General features: G+C 44.7%; 1 protein-coding gene across 5 annotated transcripts in view; it reads right to left on the bottom strand.

Annotated features, from left to right (window-relative positions):
* Positions 1–23,800, bottom strand: part of xrcc5 (X-ray repair complementing defective repair in Chinese hamster cells 5) — a 197,203-nt gene that overhangs the window by 66,298 nt on the left and 107,105 nt on the right. For all 5 annotated transcript variants that reach the window (XM_052025903.1, XM_052025913.1, XM_052025894.1 and 2 more), the window contains 3 exons: positions 20,401–20,597; positions 8,413–8,497; positions 154–223 (listed from right to left, as the gene is read on the bottom strand). In XM_052025903.1, coding sequence (XP_051881863.1) covers positions 154–223; positions 8,413–8,497; positions 20,401–20,597 — 352 coding nt within the window. The remainder of the gene's footprint in view (positions 1–153; positions 224–8,412; positions 8,498–20,400; positions 20,598–23,800) is intronic.

Below are 23,800 nucleotides of genomic sequence, written 5' to 3'. Positions count from 1 at the left end.
CCCCCACCAGGTATGTTGGCTGAGTACTCCTCCCCCAGTACCCCAGCTGGCCAAATACCTCCTGTAAAATATGCTGGCAGAGCATCTTGAATACACAGGCTCAATACTGCTCTGACTTCTTAGTTACTTTATCCTTTGTTTAAGATTATGTACCTTCTCCGAAATTGACATTCTTTTGCTGCACCAAAGCCTGGAAATCTTTTGCTGGATTGAGGCTGCCAACCTATAACCCAGAAATAGATAAATTTAGTTTAAGCACACAAATCAAAATGTATTTCACAGTAAAACCTAGATAATCTGTTATCTGACAACGTGGAAATCCCAACGGATCAGCATCTGGCTTATCAGGGTCTCAGTTCCTGTGCTCCCTTTCAACTCACCAGTGCCCTGTCTCCCTCACTCCATTTGAGGTACATTGAAACATTTGGGACACTATGTAACATCTAAAAAAAAGTGAATTGCTAGTGCTTTGGGGTATTTATAGGAATTATATCCAATAACATTTGGATGGACAAGAACTGATTAGGGATAGTCAGCACTGTTTTGTGTGTGTCTCAGGCAGGCACGGTAGTGTAGCGGTCAGCGCAACGCTATTAGAGTGCCAGCGACCCAGGTTCAATTCCTGCCGTTGTCTATAAGGAGTTTGTACGTTCTCCCCGTTTCTGCGTGGGTTTCCTCCGGGTGCTCTGGTTTCCTCCCACATTCCAAAGACGTACAGGTAAGGAAGTTGTGGGCATGCTATGTTAGTGCCGGAAGCGTGGCGACACTTGCGGGCTGACCCCAGAACACTCTACGCAAAAAAGATGCATTTCACTGTGTTTCGATGTACATGTGACTAATAAAGATATAGTATCCTATCACAGTTGTGTTTTTTCAAAAGGTAATGAAGAGGATCAATGAGGGCGGGGCAGTGGATGTTGCTTATATGGACTTAAGCAAGGCCTTTGACAAGGTCCCGCATGGAAGGCCAGTCTGGGAGGTCAGATCGCATGGGATCCAGGGAAAACTAGCTGACATATTGGCTCGATGGCAGGAAGAAGAGGGTGATGGTAGAAGGTTGATTTTTGGACTGGAGGCCCTAGAGCAGTGGTGTGCCACAGGGATCGGTGCTGGGCCCATTGGTATTTGTCATTTATATAAATGGTTTGGATGAGAATATACAAGGCATGGTTTGTAAGTTTGCAGATGACACTAAAATTGGTGGTGTTGTAGACAGTGAAGAAGGTTATCAAAAATTACAGGGGGATCGTAATCAGATAGGTAAGTGGGCTGAGGAATGGCAAATGACATTCAATCCAGATAAGTAAGGTGTTGCATTTTGGGAAGTCAAACCAGGGTAGCAATTCCACAGTGAACGTGAGTAACCTAGAACAGAAGGATCTAGAAGTACAAGTAATAATTCCCTGAAAGTGGCGTCACAGGTAGGTGGTGAAAAAGGCATTTGGCACACTTGCCTTCATCAGTCAGGGCATTGAGTATAGGATTTGGGATGTTGTGTTGCAATTGTACAAGATGTTGATAAGGCCGCATCTAGAGTACTGTGTACAGTTTTGGTCACCATGTTATAGGAAAAGACATTATTAAGCTAGAAAGAATGCAAAGATCTTTTTTGCATTCTTTCCAGCCCAATGATGTCTTTCCCTTTTAAATCTTTCTCCTCTCACTCGAAACCTTTGCCCCCTAATTTTGAACACCCCTATCCTGGGGAAAAGACTGTTACCATCTACGTTATCAATGTCTCTCACAATTTTAAACACTTCTATAATGTCACCCCTCATTCTCCTATGTTCCAAGGATGGACAAGGATAGGAGCAGACCTTATGGGAAAGTATTTAATTAGGGGAGGGCAAATTACGATGGTATTAGGCAGGAACTTTTTAAAAATAATTCTCATCAGGAATAGTGGGGCAGGACTGCGCAGGCGCGTGACGTCAGCAGGTAGCGCACGGGCAGTTTAAAAAGCGGGTGAAAAAAACTTCGGAGGTTTCGTTGGTTTTGTTTCGGCAGGCTTTGGGACTTCGGAACAGCTAAGTTTTTTAAATAATTCTCATTGGGAATAGTGGGGCAGGACTGCACAGGCGTGTGACGTCAGCAGGTAGAGCGCAAGCAGTTTAAAAAGCGGATTGCCAGATCCAGCGGGCAGCGTTGGAGCAGGCAGTGGAGTGAGAGGGAGCAGAGTGATTGGGCTTTGGCTCAAGGGCCTTAGGCGTAAAGGGACAAGGCGAGGTAGGGGATTTGAGGAAAGGAAGTAGAATGAGTGTGGTTTTCTGTGCTTGGTGTCAGATGTGGGAGTTCCTGGAGTCTCCCTACCTCCAGGAAAGCTACATCTGCACCTGGTGTGTCGAGCTGCAGCTCCTAAGGGACCGTGTTAGGGAACTGGAGATGCAGCTCAATGACCTTAGTCTGGTCAGGAAGAATGAGGAAATGATAGAAAGGAGTTATAGGCAGGTGGTCACACCGGGGCCACAGGAGTCAGGCAAGTGGGTCACAGTCAGGAGGGGGGAAAGAATAGCTAGGTACTAGAAAGTACCCCTGTGGCTGTACCCCTTGACAATAAGTACTCCTGCTTGAGTACTGTTGGGGGAGACAGACTACCTGGGTGAAGCAACAGTGGCAGTGCCTCTGGGACAGAATCCGGCCCTGTGGCTCAGAAGGGTAGGGAAAGAGAGAGGAGGGCAGTAGTGATGGGGACCCTATAGTTAGTGGGCAGACAGGCAATTCTGTGGATGCAGGAAAGAAACTCGGAAGGTAGTTTGCCTCCCAGGTGCCTAGGTCCGAGATGTTTCAGATCGCGTCCAAGATATCCTGCAGAGGAAGGGAGAACAGCCAGAGGTGGTGGTACGTATTGGTACCAACGACATAGGTAGGAAAAGGGATGAGGTCCTGAAAAAAGACTATAGGGAGTTAGGAAGGAAGTTGAGAAGCAGGACCACAAAGGTAGTAATTTCAGGATTACTGCCTGTGCCATGTGACAGTATAGAAATAGAATGAGATGGAGGTTAAATGCGTGGCTGAGGGTTTGGAGTAAGGAGCAGGGATTCAGATTTCTGGATCATTGGGGCCTCTTTTGGGGCAGGTATAACCTGTACAAAGAGGACAGGTTGCACTTGAATCCCAGGGGGACCAATATCCTGGTGGGGAGATTTGCTAAGGCTACTGGGGGGAGTTTAAACTAGAATTGTTGGGGGATGGGATCCGAACTGGAGAGACTGGGGAAGAGGTGTTTGGCTCTCAAATAGAGAAAGCTAGTAGTAGGTACAAGAGGGAGGAGAGGCAGTTGATAGAGAAGGGACGGACTCAGACCGGTTTGGGGTGTGTCTATTTTAACGCAAGGAGTATTGTGAACAAGGCGGATGAGCTTTGTTCTTGGAGCTACAATGTGGTGGCCATTACAGAGACTTGGATGGCTCAGGGACTGGAATGGCTACTTCAAGTGCTGGGTTTTAGATGTTTCAGAAGGGACAGGGAGGGAGGCAAAAGAGGTGGGGGAGTGGCACTGTTGATCGGAGATAGTGTCACGGCTGCAGAAAAGGTGGACGTCATGGAGGGACTGTCTACGGAGTCTCTGCGGGTGGAGGTTAGGAACAGGAAGGGGTCAATAACTTTACTGGGTGTTTTTTATAGGCCGCCCAATAGTAACAGGGATATCGAGGAGCAGAGAGGGAAGCAGATCTTGAAAGGTGTGAAAATAACAGAGTTGTTGTGATGGGAGATTTTAATTTCCCAAACATCGATTGGCATCTCTATACAGTGAGGGGTTTAGATGGGGTGGAGTTTGTTAAGTCTGTTCAGGAAGGATTCTTAACACAATATGTAGATAAGCCTACAAGAGGAGAGGCTGTGCTTGATTTGGTATTGGGAAATGAACCTGGCCAGGTGTCAGATCTCTCAGTGGGAGAGCATTTTGCAGACAGTGATCATTTTGGAGATAGAAGGTGCTGGGGAGTAGGTATAGAGGAGCTGTCAGGGGCAAGTTTTTTACTCAGAGTGGTGAGTGCGTGGAATGGGCTGCCAGCAACAGTGGTGGAGGCGGATCCGATAGGGCCTTTTAAGAGACTGTTGGATAGGTACATGGAGCTGAGAAAAATAGAGGGCTCTGGGTAAGCCGAGTAATTTCTAGGGTAGGGACATGTTCGGCACAGCTTTGTGGGCTGAAGGGCCTGAATTGTGTTGTAGTTTTTCTATGTTCTACAATAGCATTGGAGAGAGATAGGAACAGACAGACTAGAAGGCGTTTACTTGGAGTAAAGGGAATTATGAGGCTCTCAGGCAAGAAATTGGAAGATTAGATTGAGAACAGATGTTCTCAGGGAAAAGTACGGAAGAAATGTGGCAAATATTCAGGGGATATTTGTGTGGAGTTCTGCATAGGCATGTTCTAATGAGACAGGGGAGTCACGACAGGATAGAGAAACCATGGTGTACAAAGGCTATAATAAATCTAGTCAAAAGGAAAAGAAAAGCTTACAAAAGGTACAGAGAGCTAGGTAATGTTAGAGATCTGGAAGGGTATAAGGCTAACAGGAAGGAGCTTAAGAAGGAGATTAGGAGAGCCAGAAGGGGACATGAGAAGGCCTTGGCGGGCAGGATTAAGGAAAACCCCAAGGCATTCTACAAGTATGTGAAGAGCAAGAGGATAAGATGCGAAAGAATAGGGCCTATCAAGTGCAGCAGTGGGAAGGTGTGTATGGATCTAGAAGAAATAGTGGAGGTACTTAATGAATACTTTACATCAGTATTCACTACAGAAAAAGATCTGGGGGATTGTAGTGAGGTATTGCAGCAGGCTGAAAAGCTTGAGCATGTAGATATTAGGAAAGAGGAGGTGCTGAAACTTTTGGAAAGCATCAAGTTGGATAAGTCGCCGGGACCGGATGAGATGTACCCCAGGCTGCTGTGGGAGGCAAGGGAGGAAATTGCGGAGCCTCTAACAATGATCTTTGCATCATTGATGGAGACCGGAGAGGTTCCAGAAGATTGGAGGGTTGCGGATGTTGTTCCCTTATTCAAGAAAGGGAGTAGAGATAGCCCAGGAAATTATAGACCAGTGAGTCTTACCTCAGTGGTTGGTAAGCTGATGGAGAAGATCCTGAGAGGCAGGATTCATGAACATTTGGAGAAGTATAATATGATTAGGAATAGTCAGCATGGCTTTGTCAAGGGCAGGTCCTGCCTTACGATCCTGAAAATTTTTTGAGGATGTGACAAAACACATCGATGAAGGGAGAGTAGTAGATGTAGTGTATATGGATCACAGCAAGGCATTTGATAAGGTACCCCATCACAAGATGTCATCTATATGGACTTCAGTAAGGCATTTGACAAGGTCCCACATAATAGGTTAATCCAAATGTTTGGATTCATGGGGTCAAGTGGAGAACTGGCTGTGTGGATCCAGAACTGGCTTTCCCGTAGAAGACAGAGGGTGGTGGTTGAACAGACGTATTCGGGCTGGAGGCCTATGAGTACTGGTGTTCCGCAAGGATCTGTACTGGGACCTCTGCTGTTTGTGATGTACATAAATGACCTGGATGAGTATGTTGATGGGTGGGTTGGTAAGTTTGCAGATGATACCAAGATTGGTGGAGTTGTGAATAGTGTAGAAGACTAGCAACAGATACAGTGCGAGATAGATCAGTTGCAGATGTGGGCAGAGAAATGGCAGATGGAGTTTAACCCAGATAAATATGAGGTGTTGCACCTTGGTAGGACTAATGTCAAGAGGCAGTACACTCTTAAGGGCAAGACCCTTAGGGTGCAAGTCCATGACTCATTGAAAGTGGCTACACAAGTAGATAGGGTGGTTAAGAAAGCTTATAGAATGCTTGCATTTATTAATCGGGGTATTGAGTATAGGAGTCAAGAAGTTATGATGCATCTCAAAAGAACTTTCTTTTTCTTCGGCACAACATTGTGGTCCGAAGGGCCTGCACTGTGCTGTAATGTTCTATGTAAAATTCTGGTTAGGCTGCATTTCTAGTATTGCGTGCAATTCTGGTCACCTCACTAGGAAGGATGTCGAGGCTTTAGAGAGGGTGCAGAGGAGGTTTACTAGGATGCTGCCTGGATTGGAGGGCATGTGCTATCAGGAGAGGTTGGACAAACTTGGGCTCTTTTCCCTGGAGCAGCGGAGGCTAAGGGGTGATCTGTTGGAAGTGTATAAAATTATAAGGGACATAGGGTGAACAAGCAATATCTTTTTCCCATTATTGAAAGATCCAATACCAGAGGGCATGCATTTAAGGTGAGGGGGGTAGGTTAAGACAGACATGAGAGGTAAGTTTTTTTTACTGAGAGAGTGGTGGATGCCTGGAATGCATTGCCTGATAGGCTAGTGGATGCAAATTCACTGGGGGCTTTTAAAAGGGGCTTGGATGGGCACATGAATGAGAGGAAAATAGATGGATATGAGTATTCTGTAGGTAGGGAGGAATAGCTATGTCGGTACAACATTGTGGGCCAAAGGGCCTGTTCTGTGCTGTACTGTTCTATGTTCTAAAATAGGTGGTAGAGTTTACAGTGAAGAATGTTATCAAAAAATTAAGGGGGATCTTGATCAGCTGAGTAAGAGGGCCCAGGAATGGCAAATGGAGCTTAATGCTGTACAATTCTGAGTGAAATGTGTTGCATTTTGAAAAGTCAAATCAAGGTAGGACTTTCACAGTAAATGACCGAGCCCTCGGGAATGTTGCAGAACAGAGGGACCTTGGAAATCAGTAAGTAGAGTCACAGTTAGACAGGGTGGTGAAGTTGGCTTTTGGCACTCTGGCCTTCAGTCAGGGCAATGAGTATAAAAGTTGTGAGGTCACGGTGCAGTTGACAAGACGCTGGTGAGGCCATACTTGGAGTATTATGTTCAGTTTTGGTCACCCTGATGTTATTAAACTGGAAAGAGTACAGGAAAGATTTACAAGTTCGTTGCCAGGACTTGAGGGACGAGTTATAGGGAGAGGTTGGACAGGCTAGGACTTTTCTCTTTGGAGTGTAGGAGACTGAGAGGTGATCTTATAGAGGTGTATAAAATCATGAGGGTGAGTGCACTCAGGCTTTTTCCCAGAGTTGGGGAATCAAGAACTAGAGGACATAGGTTTAAGGTAAGAGGGGAAAGGTTTAATAGGAACTTGAGGGGGAACTCTTTTTCTTACATAGAGGGTGGTATGTAAATGAAATGAGCTGCCAGAGGAAGTGGTTGAGGCAGGTACACTAACAACTTTTAAAAGACAGTTGGACAGGTACATGGATTGGAAAGGTTGAGAAGGTAATGGGACAAAAGTCAGAAGAGTGATTCATGACTAAAAAGAGAAATTAAAAGTAGTATTAAACCAAAGAAGTGGTTTGTAAGGTTGGCAAAAATGGCAGCTGGCCAGAAGATTGGGAGTATTTCAGGACAAAAGAGGAGCACTACATTGATAAAGAAAGTCAGGATGGAATATGACAGTAGACCAGCAGGAAATATTAAAATGGAATGTTAGCAATTTTATTGGTATGCAAAATGGAAAAGACAAGCAAATGTGTGCACCTTACAGACAGAGAAGGATTTATAATGGGAAGTAAGGAAAATGTAAAGGAATTAAATATAACTGCATCCACAAAAGTTATTCAAAATCTGCAAGATATATTTGAGAATCATGGGTTCAGCAAGAACAAGGAACTGAAGGAACTAACTCTCGGTCGAAAGACAGTATTAGCGAACTAGTTGGTGAACTTGAAAGCTAATAAATCCCAAGGACCGGAAGATCTGCATCTCAGAGTTTTGAAGGAGGTGGTTTTTGAGAAAGTGAATGGTCTGGTTGTCATCTTCTAGGCTCCAAAGAGAATGAAATTGTTCCTATGGATTGGAGGGTAGCAAACTTGATCCCATTATTTAACAAAGGAGGGAGATAGAGAATAGGGAACAACCCTAACCCTGATGTCAGTAGTGGGAAAAATGCTGGAATCTAAAGTAAAAGATGCAATAATGGAACAACTGAAAAGTAATGGGAGCGTGTAGAGTCAACATAGATTTATGAAAAGTAATCTATGTTTGACTAATCCACTGAAATTCTTTGAAGTTATGATGAAGGGGGAACAAATGGTACTGGACTGGGAGTGCATCCTCTGGGGTTTCTCCAGGACAGATTGCAAGGCCTAGATGGCCTATTCCAGTTACTTTCTCTTACATTCTTATGTTTTTGTGAATCGGAGTTGCAGAACCAATTGCACCCATTCCAGGGCTCCTGCAGTGACAGCACTGACAACGCAAAGCTCTGTGGCACCAAACCTCGGGTTATTATCTTAAACAGTAAAGGTAAAGTGAAGGAAAACTTCAATCCAAATACCTCCAGAAACTCTGGATTACACAAGTATATTTTGTACATGTAATCATATAGTTATGACAAGACTTATAGTCTAAAGGATTCAGTCATTACTCACCGCTGTCACAGTGCCTTCAGCTAATGAGACAATATTGAAATCATCATCAGAACGTGCTCTCTTTGCATCTTGTTCTTCTGGATCACTAAAGGAGAATCAATTACATTAATTAGTCTGGTTGTGTATCTAACCAAGCATTTTGGTGTTGGGTCTGCAAAATCATTTTAATTTGTCTTGGGCCATGAAATTAAGGTAGTTCAAACAAATCTTGATGATCTGTACATGAAGTTGGCACATTCTTCCTGTGACCGCCTGGGATTCTGCCAGGTGCTCCTGCTTACTCCCACATCCCAAAGGCATGCCGGTAGATTATTTGACTCCTATAAGTTACCCTTTCGTGTGGACAAGTTGTAAAAGAATCAAAGGAGAATTGATCAGGTTATGAGAGAGAATAAATTGCAGGACTTCCAGGAAATCCAGGTCACTATTATGAAGGAGAAAGTGCTTGGGAAGCTGAAAGTAGACAAATCACTTGGACTGGATTGTGAACATCCCAGGGTTCTGAAAGAGGTAGCTGAAGAAATTGTGGAGGAATTAGTAGTGATCTTTCAAGAATCACTAGATTCAAGAATGGTTCTGGAGGACTGGAAAATCGCAAATGTCACTCCACTTCTTGAAGGGAGCAAAGCAGAGGACAGGAAATTGTAGGCCAGTTAGCCTGACCAGTGGTTGGTAAGATGTTAAGAGTCCATAACTAAGGATGAGGTTTTGGAGTACTTGGAAGAACATGATAAAATAGGCTGAAGTCAGCATGGTTTCCTTAAAGGGAAATTTTGCCTGACAAATCTGTTGGAATCTTTGAGGAAGTAACAGGCAGGATAGACAAAGCTGAGTCAGTGGATATTGTTCACTTGGATTTTCAGACGGCCTTTGACAAGGTGACACACATAAGGCTGCTGAACAAGATAGGAGCCCGTGGTATTACAGGAAAGGTACTAGCATGGAGAGAAGATTGGCTGAATGGCAGAAGGCAAAGAGTGGGAATAAAGGTTGGCTGCCAGTGACTAGTGGTGTTCTGCAGGGGTCAGTGTTGGGTCCACTACTTTTCACATTATATGTTAATGATCTACGTGACAGAATTGATGGCTTTGTGGCCAAGTTTGCAGATGATACCGAGATAGGTGGAGGAGCAGGTAGTGTTGAGGAAGCAGGGAGTCTGCAGAAGGACTTAGACAGGTTGGGAGAATGGGCAAAGAAGTTGCAGATGGAATGCAGCGTAGGGAAGTGTACGGTCATGCACTTTGGCAGAAGGAATAATGACGTAGACTATTTTCTAAAAGGGGAGCGAATTCAGAAATCGGAGGTGCAAAGGGACTTGGGAGATAAGAGATTCTGCGAACCCAACAACAATACCCAGATGGCGTGTTGCCTCCCTGGTGCTAGGGTACAGGATATCTCGGACCGGGTCCAGAATATTCTGAGGGGAGAGGCTGATCAGCCAGAAGTCTTGGCACATGTAGGTACCAATGACATAGGTAGGAAAAGAGAGGAGGTCCTGAAGGAAGATTACAAGGAGCTAGGAAGAAGGTTGAGAAGCAGGACCTCTAGGGTATTAATCTCAGGATTACTACCTGTGCCATGTGCTAATGAAAGTAAGAATAGCAAGATCAGGCAGATGAATGTGTGGCTGAGTAACTGGTGCAGGGGGCGGGGCTTCAAATTCTTGGACCATTGGGACCTTTTTTGGGAGAGGTATGACCTATTCACAAAGGATGGGTTAGACCTGAACTCGAAGGGGTCCAATATCCTGGCGGGAATGTTTAATATAGCTATTGGGGAGGGTTTAAACTAATTTGGCAGGGAGAGGGAAACCAGGATGTTAGGATAGAGGAACAGGTATATAGGAACAAGTCCAAGACAGTATGCAGTGAAGATGGTAAGAAGGACAGGCAGATGAAAAGACAGGATAATTTGCTGAACAATAGAAATACAGCAAAATCGGTAGCAGATACTGGTCTGAAAATGCATGTAGCATTAAAAATAAAGTGGATGACCTAGTGGCACAGCTACAGATTCAAAAATATGACATTGTGCCAATCACCGAGTCATGGCTTAATGACAGATGTGATTGGGAACTGGATGTCCAGGGGCACACAGTGTACAGGAAAATTAGGCGGGCAGGCAGAGGGGGTGGTGTGGCCCTGATGGTTAGTAATGATATAAAATCAATAGAGAGAAGGGACATAGTGTCAGAAGAAGTGGAATCCTTTTGGGTGGAGCTAAGAAACGGCAAGGGTAGAAGGACAATAGTAGCAGTTATATATAGGCCCCCTAACAGCAGCCGGGATGTGGACTATAAGTTACAGCTAGAAATAGAAAAAGCATGTCAGAGAGACAACGTCAAGATAATTATGGAGGATTTTAACATGAAGGTGGATTGGGAAAGCCAGGAAGGCAGTGGATCTCAGGAGAGCGAGTTTGTGGAGTGTCTACGGGACGGCTTTTTGCAGCAACTTGTTGATGAGCCCACCAGGGGATCGGCTGTTTTGGATTGGGTGCTGTGTAATGAACCAGAGGTGATTAGGGAACTAAAGGTAAAGGAACCATTAGGAACTAGCAATCACAATATGATTGAGTTCAGTTTCAAATCTGAAAAGGAGAAGCTGATATCAGATGTGTCAATATTTCAGTGGAACAAAGGAAATTACAGTGGCATGAGAGAGGAACTGGCCCAAATTGATTGGGAGAGTAAGCTAGTTGCAGGGACGGCAGAGCAGAAATGGATGGAATTTCACAAGAAATAAGGAAAATGCAGGATAGATCTATTCCAAGAAAAAAGAAGACAATGAATGGAAAAATGGCACAAATGTGGATAACAAGAGAGGTGAAGGCTAAAATAAAATCAAAAGGGAGGGCATACAAGGAAACAAAAATTAGTAGGAAAACAGAAGACTGGGAAACTTTTAAAAACTTACAGAAAGAAACTAAGAAGGTCATTAGGAAAGAAAAGATGAATTATGAAAGGAAATTGTCAGATAATATTCAAAAAGATACTAAGAGTTTTTTTAAATGTATGAAGAGTAAAGGAGAGACACGGGTTGATATAGGACCAATTGAAAATGGTGCAGGGGGAGATTATAATGGATAACAAAGAGATAGCAGAGGAACTAAAGTATTTTGCATCGGTTTTCACTGTGGAGGACATCAGCAATATACCCGATAGTCAGGGGTCTCAGGGGATAGAACTGAGTTCAGTCAAGATTACTAGAAAGAAGGTGCTAGGGAAGCTAAATGGACTAAAGACAGATAAGTCTCCCAAACTGGATGAGGTGCACCCCCGGGTTCTGAAAGAGGTGGCTTTAGAGATTGCAGAGGCATTGGTCATAATTTTCCAGGAATCAGTAGACTCCGGCATGGTTCCGGAAGACTAGAGGGTTGCAAATGTAGTTCCGCTGTATAAGAAAGGTGGGAGGCAGCATAAAGGAAATTACAGACCTATTAGTCTGACATTGGTGCTGGGAAAGTTATTGGAATCGATCCTCAAAGATGAAGTTATAGAATGCAAGGCAAGATAGGTCCAAGCCAGCATGGTTTCGTGAAGGGAAGATCCTACCTGACCAACCTATTGGGGTTTTTTGAGGAAATCTCAGGTAGGGTGGATAAGGGAGAGGCTGTGGATGTTGTGTATTTAGACTTTCAAAAGGCCTTCAACAAGGTGCCGCACAAGAGGCTGATTAATAAGATGAGAGGTCATGGAATTACAGGTAGGATATTGGAATGGGTGGGTCATTGGCTGGTAGGCAGAAAGCAAAGGGCGGGAATAAAGGGATCCTGTTCTGGTTGGCTACTGGTTACTGGTGGTGTTCCACAGGGGTCAGTGTTGGGGCCGCTTCTTTTTACTTTGTACATTAATTATTTGGATTACGGAGTAAATGGTTTTGCAGCTAAGTATGCAGATGACACCAAGATAGGTGGAGGAGTAGGGAGTATTGAAGAAATAGGAAGGTTGCAGAGAGACTTAGATAGTTTAGGAGAATGGGCAAAGAAATGGCAGATGAGAGTCAATGTTGAGAAATGTGCCGTTGTACACTTTGGAAAAAGGAATAAACGGGCAGATTATTATCTGGATGGGGAGAAAATTCAAGTACAGAAGTACAAAGGAACTTGGGGGTACTCGTGCAGGATACCCTAAAGGTTAACCGCCAGGTCGGATCAGCGGTAAAGAAAGCGAATGCTATGTTGGCATTCATTTCGAAAGGTATAATGTATAAAAGTAAGGAAGTGTTGATGAGGCTCTATGGGGCACTAGTGAGGCCTCATTTGGAATACTGTGTGCAGCTTTGGGCCCCTTATCTTAGGAAGGATGTACTGATGTTGGAGAGGGTTCAGAAAAGATTTACGAGGATGATTGCCGGAATGAAAGGGCTTACTTATGATAAGTGTTTGTCGGCTCTTGGACTTCACTCACTGGAGTACAGAAGAATGAGAGGCACCTCATAGAAACATTTAGAATGTTGAAAGGACTGGACAAAGTAGATGCGGAGATGTGGTTAAGCTTTTTCCCTTGGTGTGTGAATCCACGACTAGAGGGCACAGTCTTAGAATTAGAGGGTACCGGTTTAAAACAGAAATGAGGAGAAATTTCTTTAGCCAGAGGGTAATGAAATTATGGAATTCTTTGCCACGTATAGCTGTGGAGGCCCAATCATTGGGGGCGTTCAAGGAGGAGACTGATAGGTATCTAATTAGTCAAGGTATCACGGGGTATGGGGATAAGGCCAGAAATTGGGGCTCGATAGGTATAGTTTTAGTTTAGCTCATGGAGCAGACTCGATGGGCCTAATGGCCTACTTCTGCTCCTTTGTCTTGTGATCTTGTGAGTCCTAGTGCAGTATTCCCTAAAGTTTAACTTGCAGGTTGAGTCGGTAGTAAGGAAGGCAAATCGAATGTTAGCATTCATTTTGAGAGGACTAGAATATAAAAGCAAGGGTGTTATGCTGAGGCTTTATAAGGCATTGGTCAGACCACATTTGGGTGTTGTGAGCAGCTTTGGGTCCCATATCCAAGGAAGGATGCGCTAGCATCGGAAAGGGTCTGGAGGAGGTTTACGAGAATGATCACAGGAATGAAAGGGTTAATGTATCAGGAGTGTTTGATGGCTCTGGGCCTGAACTCGCTGGAGTTATGGAGGATGAGGGGGTATCTCATTGAAACCTACTGAATATTGAAAGGCCTGGATAGATTGGACGTGGAGAAGATGTTTCCAGTATTGGGAGTGTCGAGGGCCAGAGGGCACAGCCTCAGACTAAAAGGACATCTCTTTAGAACAGAGATGAGGAGGAATTTCTTTAGCCAGAGGATGGTGAATCTGTGGAATGCATTGCCACAGATGGTTGTGGAGGCCAAGTCATTGGGTATATTTAAAGCGGAGGTTGATAGGTTCTTGATTAGCAAGGGCATCAAAGGTTACGGGGAAAAGGCATGAGAATGGGGTTGAGGGCGAAAAATAAATCAGCCATGATTGAATGGGTCAAATGGCCAAATTCTGCTCCCATGTCTTATGGTCTAATAAGGAGATGGGGGGGGGGGGGGGGGGCGCGCAATGTGATTACTGTCCTGTGGCCGGCATGGTGCTGATGGGTCGAAGATCACCCACAGAACATTACATCACAGTACAGGGCCTTTGGCCCACAATGTTGTACCGAGGTTTTATCCTGCTCTGAGATCTATCTAACCCTTCCCTCCCACATAGCCCTCCATTCCTCTATCATTCATGTGGCTATCTAAGAGTACCTTAAATGTCCCTAACGTATCTGCCCCCATAACCTCTGCCGGCAGTGCATTCCACATACCCACCACTCTCTGTGTAAAAAAACTTACCTCTGACATCCCCCTTATATCTTCCTCCAATCACCTTAAAATTATGCCCCCTCATGTTAGCCATTGTCGCCCTGGGAAAATTGACTTGATTTAAATCAAGAGAGATTACAGATGCTGGAAATCTGATGCAACACACACAAAATGCTGGAGAAACTCAGCGGGTCAGGCAGCACCTATGAGGGAAATGAACAGTCGACGTTTCGGGCCAAGACCCTTCAGCAGGACTGGAAAGAAAGAGGGGAGAAGCTTGAATAAAAGAGTGAGGCAAGGGGGAAGGGCAAGAGCAGCATTTTTCTACGTCCACTTCAAGCCTCCTCTGCTCCAAAAAAACCAAACTCAGCCTATCCAGCACCTCCTCATAATTGAAACGCTCTATCCCAGACAGCATTCTGGTGAATCTCCTCTGGGCCCAGTTGAATTCTTCCTATAGTGTGGCAACCAGAACTACACAGTACTCCAGCTATAGTCTAACCGATGTTTTATAACATTGTACCATAACCTCGTACTCTATGAGTCTATGCCCAGCAAATGAAGGGAACTATCCCATACCACTTATTCACCACCTTATCTACCTGAACTGCCATGTTCAGGGTTCCTTGGACTTGTACACCAACATCCCTCTGTTCCTCAATGCTTGTTAATGCCCTACCACTCACTGCGTATATCTCACCTTTATTAGTTCTCCCAAAATGTATCACCTCGCACTTATCATTGCAGCTGTGCGGCTAAGCACAGCTCCAAGGCCTTATACAAATTCATCGATGACACCAATGTTGTTGGACAAATCATAGGTGATGATGAGTCAGCTTACCAGAGTGAGCAAGGACACCTGTTGAGTGGAGCCACAACAACAACCTCACCCAATGTCAGTAAAACTAAAGAGCCAATTGTTGACTTCAGGAAAGGGAAGGAAGGTGAACATGCGCCAGTCTACAGTGGGGGCTCGGTGATGGAGAGGGTCAGCAGCTTTAACATATTGAATGACCTGTCCTGGGTCAACACACAGATGCAATTACAAGGAAGGTGCACCAGCGTCTTTACTTTCTTAGGAGGTTAAGGAAGTTTGGCTTGTCACCAACACTCAAACAGACTTCTACAGATGTACTGTTGAAAGTATCCTGCCTGGTTGCATCATGGTCTAGTATGGCAATTCAAATGCACAGGAACACAAGAATCTGCAGAGAGTAGTGGACTCAGCCCAATACATCAAGGCCACATCCCTCCCCACCATTGGAAGTACCGACAGGAGGCATTGCCTCAAGAAGGCAACTTCCATCATCAAAGATCCCCACCATCCAGGCCATGCCATCTTCTCACAGCTACCATTGGGCAGGAGATACAGAAGCCTGAAGGTTCCCTTCAACCATTTGGTTCTTGAACCAGCCGGCACAATCCTAATCACTCGGGATTGCTAAACAGGTCACAAGATCACAAGACAAGGGAGCAGAAGTAGGCCATTCGGCCCATCGAGTCCACTCCAAGGAAAAGGGAAAAAAGAAAAAGAAATGAGAAATTGGGGGGGGCAGGCACAAAAAAAAACACACACTATTCTAACCCCAATTTCTGGCCTTATCCCCATATCCCTTGATACCCCGACTATTTAGATATCTATCTATCTCTTTCTTAAATGCCTCCAATGATCTGGCCTCCACTGCTGTACCTGGCAAGGAATTCCAGAAATTCACCACCCTCTGGCTAAAGAAATTTCTCCTGGAAAAGAGGCGCTGGCTGTCTACTCTATCTATTCCTCTTAATATTTTGTACACCTCTATCATGTCTCCCCTCATCCTCCTTCTCTCCAAAGAATAAAGCCCTAGCTCCCTTAGTCTCTCCTCATAATACATACTCTCTAAACTAGACAGCATCCTGGTAAATCTCCTCTGCACCCTTTCCAACGCTTCCACATCCTTCCTATAATGAGGCGACCAGAATTGGACACATTACTCCAAGTGTGGTCTAGCCACAGTTTTGTAGAGCTGCATCATTACCTTGTGGCTCTTAAACTCGATCCCACGACTTATGAAAGCTAACATCCCATAAACTTTCTCAACTACCCTATCCACCTGTGAGGCAACTTTCAGTGATCTGTGGATATGAACCCCCAGATCCCTCTGCTCCTCCACACTACCCAGAATCCTGCCATTAACTTTGTACTCCGCCTTGTCCTTCCAAAATGTACCACCTCACACTTCTCCGGATTGAACTCCATCTGCCACTTGTCAGCCCAGCTCTGCATCCTATCAATATCCCTCTGCAATCTTCGACAGTCGTCCACACTATCCATAATACCACCAACCTTTGTGTCATCTGCAAACTTGCCAACCCACCCTTCTACCCCCTCATCCAAGTCATTAATAAAAATCACGAAAAGTACAGGTCCCAGAACCAATCCTTGTGGGACACCGCTAGTCGCATCCCTCCAATCTGAATGCATTCCCTGCAAGCCAATTCTGAATCCACACAGCCAAGCCTCCCTGGATCCCATGCCCTCTGACCTTCTGAAGAAGCCTACCATGTGAAACATTGTCAAATGCCTTACTAAAATCTATGTAGACCACATCTACTGCACTACCCTCATCAATCTGCCTGGTCACCTCCTCAAAGAATCCTATCAGGCTTGTGAGACATGATCTTCCCTTCACAAAGCCATGCTGGCTGTCCCTGATCAGACCACGATTCTCTAAATGCCCACAGATTCCATCTCTAAGAAGCCTTTCCAACAGCTTGCCCACCACAGACATAAGGCTCACTGGTCTATAATTCCCTGGACTATCCCTACTACCTTTTTTGAATAAGGGGACAATATTTGCCACCCTCCAATCCTCCGGTACCATTCCCGTGGACAACGATGACTCAAAGATCCTAGCCAATGGTGCAGCAATCTCCTCCCTCGCCTCGCAGAGCAGTGTAGGGAATATTCTGTCAGGCCCCGGAGACTTATCTGTCCTAATATTTTCTAACAGCTCCAACATATCCTCCTTCTTGACATCTACATGCTCTAGAACATTAACCTTACCAACACTGTTCTCAGCGTCATCAAGGCCACCCTCCTTGGTGAATACTGAAGAGAAGTATTCATTGAGAACCTCACCCACTTCCACAGCTTCCAGGCACATCTTCCCACCTTTGTCTCTAATCGGACCTACCTTTACTCTTGTCATCCTTCTGCTCTTCACATAAGTGAAAAAAGCCTTGGGGTTTTCCTTAACCCTACTCGCCAAGGCCTTTTTATGTCCTCTTCTTGCTCTCCTCAGCCCCTTCTTAAGTTCCTTCCTTGCTACCCTATATTCCTCGTGAGCCCCATCTGATCCTTGCTGCCTAAACCTTATATACGCTGCTTCTTCTTCCTAACTAGATGTTCCACCTCTCTTGTCACCCATGGTTTCTTCACCCTGCCATTCTTTCTCTGCCTCACTGGGACAAATTTATCCCTAACATCCTGCAAGAGATCCCTGAACAACCACCACATCTCCATAGTACATTTCCCTTCAAAAATATCATCCCAATTTACACTTGCAAGTTCTAGCCTTATAACCTCATAATTTGCCCTTCCCCAATTAAATATCTTTGATCCTATCCTTGTCCACGACAATGCTAAAGGTTAGGGAGCGGTGGTCACTGTCCCCCAAATGCTCACCCAATGAGAGATGTGTCACCTGACCCGGTTCATTACCTAATACTAGATCTAGTATGGCATTCCTTCTAGTCGGCCTGTCAACATACTGTGACAGGAATCCGTCTTGGACACACTTAACAAACTCTGCCCTGTCTATTCCTTTGGTACTAAGCAGGTGCCAATCAATATCTCCCATGATAACAACCCTGTTATTCTTTCACCTTTCCAAAATCTGCCTCCCAATCTGCTCTTCAGTATCCCTGCTGCTACCAGGGGGCCTATAGAATACTCCCAGTAGAGTAACTGCTCCTTGCTTGTTCTTAACTTCCACCCATACTGACTCTAGAGAGGATCCTTCTACAATATCCACCCTTTCTGCAGTTGTAATAGTATCCCTGACCAGTAACGCCACCCATCCTCCTCTCCTCCCCCCCACCCCCCCATCCTTTTTAAAACACTGAAATCCAGGAATATTCAATATCCATTCCTGTCCTGGTGACAGCTAAGTCTCCGCAAGAGCCACAATTTCATAGTCTCATGTACTTATCCAAGCTCTCAGTTCATCACCCTTATTCCTGATACTTCTTGCATTTAAGTAAATGCACTTTAGCCCATCCACCTTCCTACTTTTGTACCCTGTACTCTGCTTCTCCTTCCTCAAAGCCTCTCTATATGTTGGAACTGTTAGATATATAGATGATTTGGATGAAAATGCAGGTGGGGTGATTAGTAAGTATGCAAAGGACACAAAAATTGGTGGAGCTGTAAATAAAGAGGAACATTGTCAAAGGATTCAGCATGGTAAAGACCAGTTGGAAATGTGGGCAGAGAAATGGCAGATGAAGTTTAATCCAGACAAGTGTGAGGTGTTGCACTTTGGGAGGTCAAATGTAAGAGGAAAGTATACAGTAAATGGCAAGACCCTTAGGACATCGAGGTACAGAGGGATCTTGGGGTGCAAATCCACATCTCCCTGAAAGTTGCAATACAAGTTGACAGGGTGGTAAAGAATGCAGATTGTCGGGTATCAGTCGGGGTGTTCAGTATAAAAGTCAGGAAGTCATGTTGCAGCTATATAAAACTTTGATTAGGCCACATTTGAGTACTGTGTAGTTCTGGATTAGAGAGTATTAGCGATAAAGAGAGGTTGGACAAACTTGGATTGTTTTTTTCTGGAGCGTCAGAGGCTGAGAGGCAACCTGATAGAATAAATTATGAGAGGTATTGATGGGGTAGATAGTCTTTCTCCCAGGATGGAAAAGCAAATACTAGAAACTATACTTGATATGAGTATCCTTGGCACTATTCTACAGTGAACTATCCATTTAAATAAACTGGAAGGTCCTTCATATCAAGGACAGGTACAGTGGTGAATAACTGGTTAATGTCAACCCGATAGAAGTATACAAACTTATGAGAGGCACAGATAGGGTTGACAGTCAGAGTTTTTTTCCCCAGGGTGGAAATGTCAAAAACTGGAAGGCCTAGCTTTTAAGAGGGGAAAGTTTAAAGAAGATTTATGAGGCAGGTTTTTCTTTTACACAGAGAGTGGTAGGTGCCTGGAACACGATGCCAGGGGAAGAGGTGGAAGCAGATAAGATAGCAATGTTAAAGAAGCATTTAGAAATGCACATGAATATGCAAGGAATTGATGGATAGAAACCATGTGCAAGCAGATGGGATTAGTTTGGATTGGCATCCTGGTTAGCACAGACACTGTGGGCCAAAGGGCTTGTTCTTGTGTTGCACTGTTCTATGTTCCTGCAGTTGCATGGGAAAGTGTTGTAAAAAGGGAAGTTGTTGGTGGAGATGTTAGAGAGGCGCGGGGATTTGCAAAGGAAATGGTCTATTTGGACTGCTGAAGGGGGGGAAGAAAATATGCCTCTCGTAGTGAAACTACATTGAAGGTGAAGAAAATTGCCTTCACATCCTTTGCAACCACGCTACTTTCCCCTCTGTATCCCTTACAAATTTATTTCCCTCCAGCACCTATCTAATATCCATTCTAAAATCACTGAACCTCTCCAGTTGTACCACCCATCTAAGTAGCAAGTTCCAGGTGATTACAGAGTCCTGATGCAAGGTTTTGACATGAAATGTCGACATTCCTTTCCTCCCACAGATGCTGCTCGACCTGCTGAGTTCCTCCAGCAGATTGTTTGTTTCTCCAGGTCATTACCATTCACTGTATTAAAAAAAAGTTCTGCTGATCCCCATGCACCAATAACCTTATAATCCTTATACTGTCAGCCAATGTGAATGACTTTTCTTACTCCATCTGACCTAAACCTGTCAGGATCTTGTATACCTACGTAAATCTCCTTTCCTCCAAGGAGAAAACTGTATCACATTTCAGAAACAAGCGGGAAACAAGACGAAATGGTAACCACTGCCCTGTTAGTTCATCATCTGTTGTTGAAAAATTCTTGGGAAATCCACTGGAATTCTACCTCCATAATGGATCCGTCCACAAGGACTGACTTCTACCTTGGACATCAAAATACGAAACACTCAGTTTGAAATTGTTTGCCTAAAACCCTGGCCTGTCATACTTGTTTTTGAAGATCTGTTGTGCCATCTTCTGCTCTTTTTTCTTGCCCGAATCTCGCAGAGTGAAAAGTTTCTTTAATTGCTCCAAGGATGCCAGGCTGGAATCAGCTACCTCCTGGGGTTGGTCTAACATACTTTTCAGGTGAGGGTCCAGGGGAGGCAGAGGATCATCTGGTTGAAATGCTTTCCACTGAAGACACTGAAAGAAAGCACAACAATAATTTTAAAATCCTTCAGTTATTTAGTTATTGCAGGCTTCATCAGGGAAAAAGGAAGCATGTGACAGGCAACTACAATCAAGCAAGTCCTTTGTGGAATATAGAGGGTGTAGGAGAGTATTTAAAAAGGAAATCAGGAGGGCAAAATGTCATGAAATATTCTTGGCAGGTAAGGTTAAGGAGGACCCAAGGTCATTCTATGAGTATATTATGAGCCAGGAAAAAAGTGGGGCCACTCGGAGATCAAAAGGGTAATCCATCTGTGGAGCCAGTGATGTGAATGAGGCCCTAAATCAATATATGCGTCTGTATTCACCAAGAGGAAGGATGTGGAGGATAGTGATTTTACGGAAGGACACATTGATAGTGTAGTGCACATCAGTATTAAGAAAGTGGAGTATTAAGAGTAGATAAATCCCCAGGGCCAGGTGAGATCTATTCCAGATTACTATGGGAAGCAAGGGAAGATATTGCTGGGGTCCAAATGCAGATTTTTGCATCTCCGTTAGCAAAAGGCAAGATACCAGAAGACTGGAGGATAGCTAATGATGCTCTTTTATTTAAGGGAAGCAGAGATAAACCATGTAACTATAGGCTGTTGAGTCTTACATCAGTGCAGGGAAATTATTGGAGAAATTCTAAGGGATAGGATTTATGTATATTTGGAAAGGTATGGACTGATTAGAGATAGTCAGCAAGTTTTGTGCAGGGGAAATCATTAATTTGATTGAGTGTTTTTGGGGGGGGGGGGCAAAAAGAGGTCATGCAATGACCTTGGCAAGTAAGATTAAGGAGAATCCCAAAACCCTAAGGCCTGACGGGATATCTCAGGATGCAAAGGGAAGGAAGGGAGGAGATCGCTGGGACTCTGACAGAGATCTTTGCATCTTCATTAGCCACATGCTATGTACCAGAAAACCAAACAATAGTTAATGTTGTCCCCTTGTTCAAAAAGGGCAGTAGGGATAAGGCTGGAAACGATAGGCCAGTGAGCCTTACATTAGTGGTAGGAGAAGATTTTTGAGGGGGCCAATTCATGCTCACTTAGAAAGGCAGGAACTGATTAGGAGTCGGCATAGTTTTGCGCAGGGAAGATCTGTCTGATTAAGAAAATTGATGAAGGCAAGTTTCTGTAATGGCCACAATGTCATAGTTCCATGTACTTACCCATGCTCTTAAGTTCATCACCCTTGTTCTTGATACTTCTCGCATTAGACACACTTCAACCCATCCAACTGACTACAATTTTGCCCTTTCAACTGCCTATTCTTCTTCACAGTCTTTCTACACACTGCATCTACTTGTACACTAAATGCAACAACCTCTAACCTATCACTTGGGTTCTCACCCCCGCCAAACTAGTTTAAACCCTCCCCAACTGCTCTAACAAACTTGCCCACAATAATATTGGTGCCCTTCCAGCTCAGGTGTAACCCGTCCCTTTTGTACAGGTCATACCTTCCCCAGAAGAAATCCCAATGATCCACAAATCTGAAACCCTGATCCCTGCACCAACCCCTCAGCCATGCATTCATTTGCCAAATCATCCTATTCTTACCCTCACTGGCAGCTACCCTCACAAGTGGCACAGGCAGCAATCCAGAGAACTGCCTTTGAGGTCCTGCTTTTCTGCTTCCTACCTAGCTCCCTATATTCCCTCTTCAAGACCTCATCTCTTTTCCTACCAATGTCATTGGTACCAATATGTACCACGACTTCTGGGTGTTCGCCCTCCCCCTTCAGAATGTTGTGGACCCGATCCAAGACTTCTCAGACCCTGGCACCCGAGAAGCAACATATCATCCGGGTGGCTCTATCACGTCCACAGAATCTCCTGTTTGCCCCCCCTTACTACTGAATCTCCTATCACTACCGCTCTCCTCTTCTCCCCCCTTCCCTTCTGCGCCACACAACCAGGCTAAATGCCAACGACCTGGTCACTGCGGCGTTCCCCTGGTAGGTCCCCCCCCCACCCCCACCCCCCCAACAGTATCCAAAGCGGTATATTTGTTCTTCAGGGGAGTGGCCACAGGAGTACTCTGCACTACCTGCCTATTCTCCTTCCTTCTCCTGACAGTCACCCAGCACCTGCCTCCTGTAGCTTAGGAGTGACTGCCTCTCTGTAACTCTTAACTATGAACTCCTCGTTCTCCCGTAGGAGCTGAAGGTCATGATCCATATCCTTCCGTTCACCACATATTCATGTGTCTATCTAACAGGCTCTTAACCACCATCATATCTGCTTCCACCACTACCCCTGGCAGCCCGTTCAAGGCACCTAACACACTCACTGTGAGAAACTTGCCTGCACATTTCCTTTAAACTTTCCCCTTCTCACCTTTGATGTACAGAGGGATCTTGGGGTCCAAGTCAATACCTCCCTGAAAGTGGCTCCACAGGTTGATAGGGTGGTAAAGGTAGTGTATGGCATGGTTGCCTTTATTAGTTGAGGCATTGAGTTCAAGAGTCAGGAAGTTATGTTGCAGCTTTATAAAACTCTAGCTTGGCCGCATATGGAGTGTTGCATTCAATTCCGGTCATCCCATTATAGGAAGGATGTGAAGGCTTTGGAGAGGGCGCAGAAGAGGTTTACCAGGATGCTGCCTGGATTACAAGGCATGTGCTATGAAGAGAGGTCGGGCAAACTGGGGTTGTTTTCTCTTAAGTGGCAGAGGCTGAAGGGAGACCTGATGGAAGTTTATAAGGTTATGAGAGGCATAGATACAGCCAGTATCTTTTTCCCCATGGTTGAAATGTCTAATACTAGAGGGTATACATTTAAGGTGAGAGGGGAAAAGTTCGAAGGAGATGTGTGGACAAGTTTTTTTTTACACAGAGAGTGGTGGGTGCCTGGAATGCACTGCCGGGGTGGTAGTGGAGGCAAATGTGATAGAGGCGTTTAAGAGGCTCTTAGAGAGGCACATGAATGTGCAGAGATATGGAACTTGTGTAGGCAGAAGGGATTAATTTAAATCAGGCATTTAATTAATAGTTTAATTAGTTCTGCACTACATTGTGGGCCGAAGATCCTGTTCTTGTGTTGTACTGTTCTATGATCCAGTACTCGATATTTCTACCGTGGGAAAAATATTCTGACTGTCTACCTTATTTATGCCTCTCATCATTTTATGTTTATCAGGTCTCCCCTCAGCCTCCGATGTTCCAGAGAAAACAACCTAAGTTT

Source organism: Pristis pectinata, chromosome 1, assembly GCF_009764475.1.
Source record: "Pristis pectinata isolate sPriPec2 chromosome 1, sPriPec2.1.pri, whole genome shotgun sequence".
Classification (NCBI taxonomy): domain Eukaryota; kingdom Metazoa; phylum Chordata; class Chondrichthyes; order Rhinopristiformes; family Pristidae; genus Pristis; species Pristis pectinata.
Note: the sequence above shows the minus strand (reverse complement) of the source record. Positions and strands in the feature narration are given on the sequence as shown.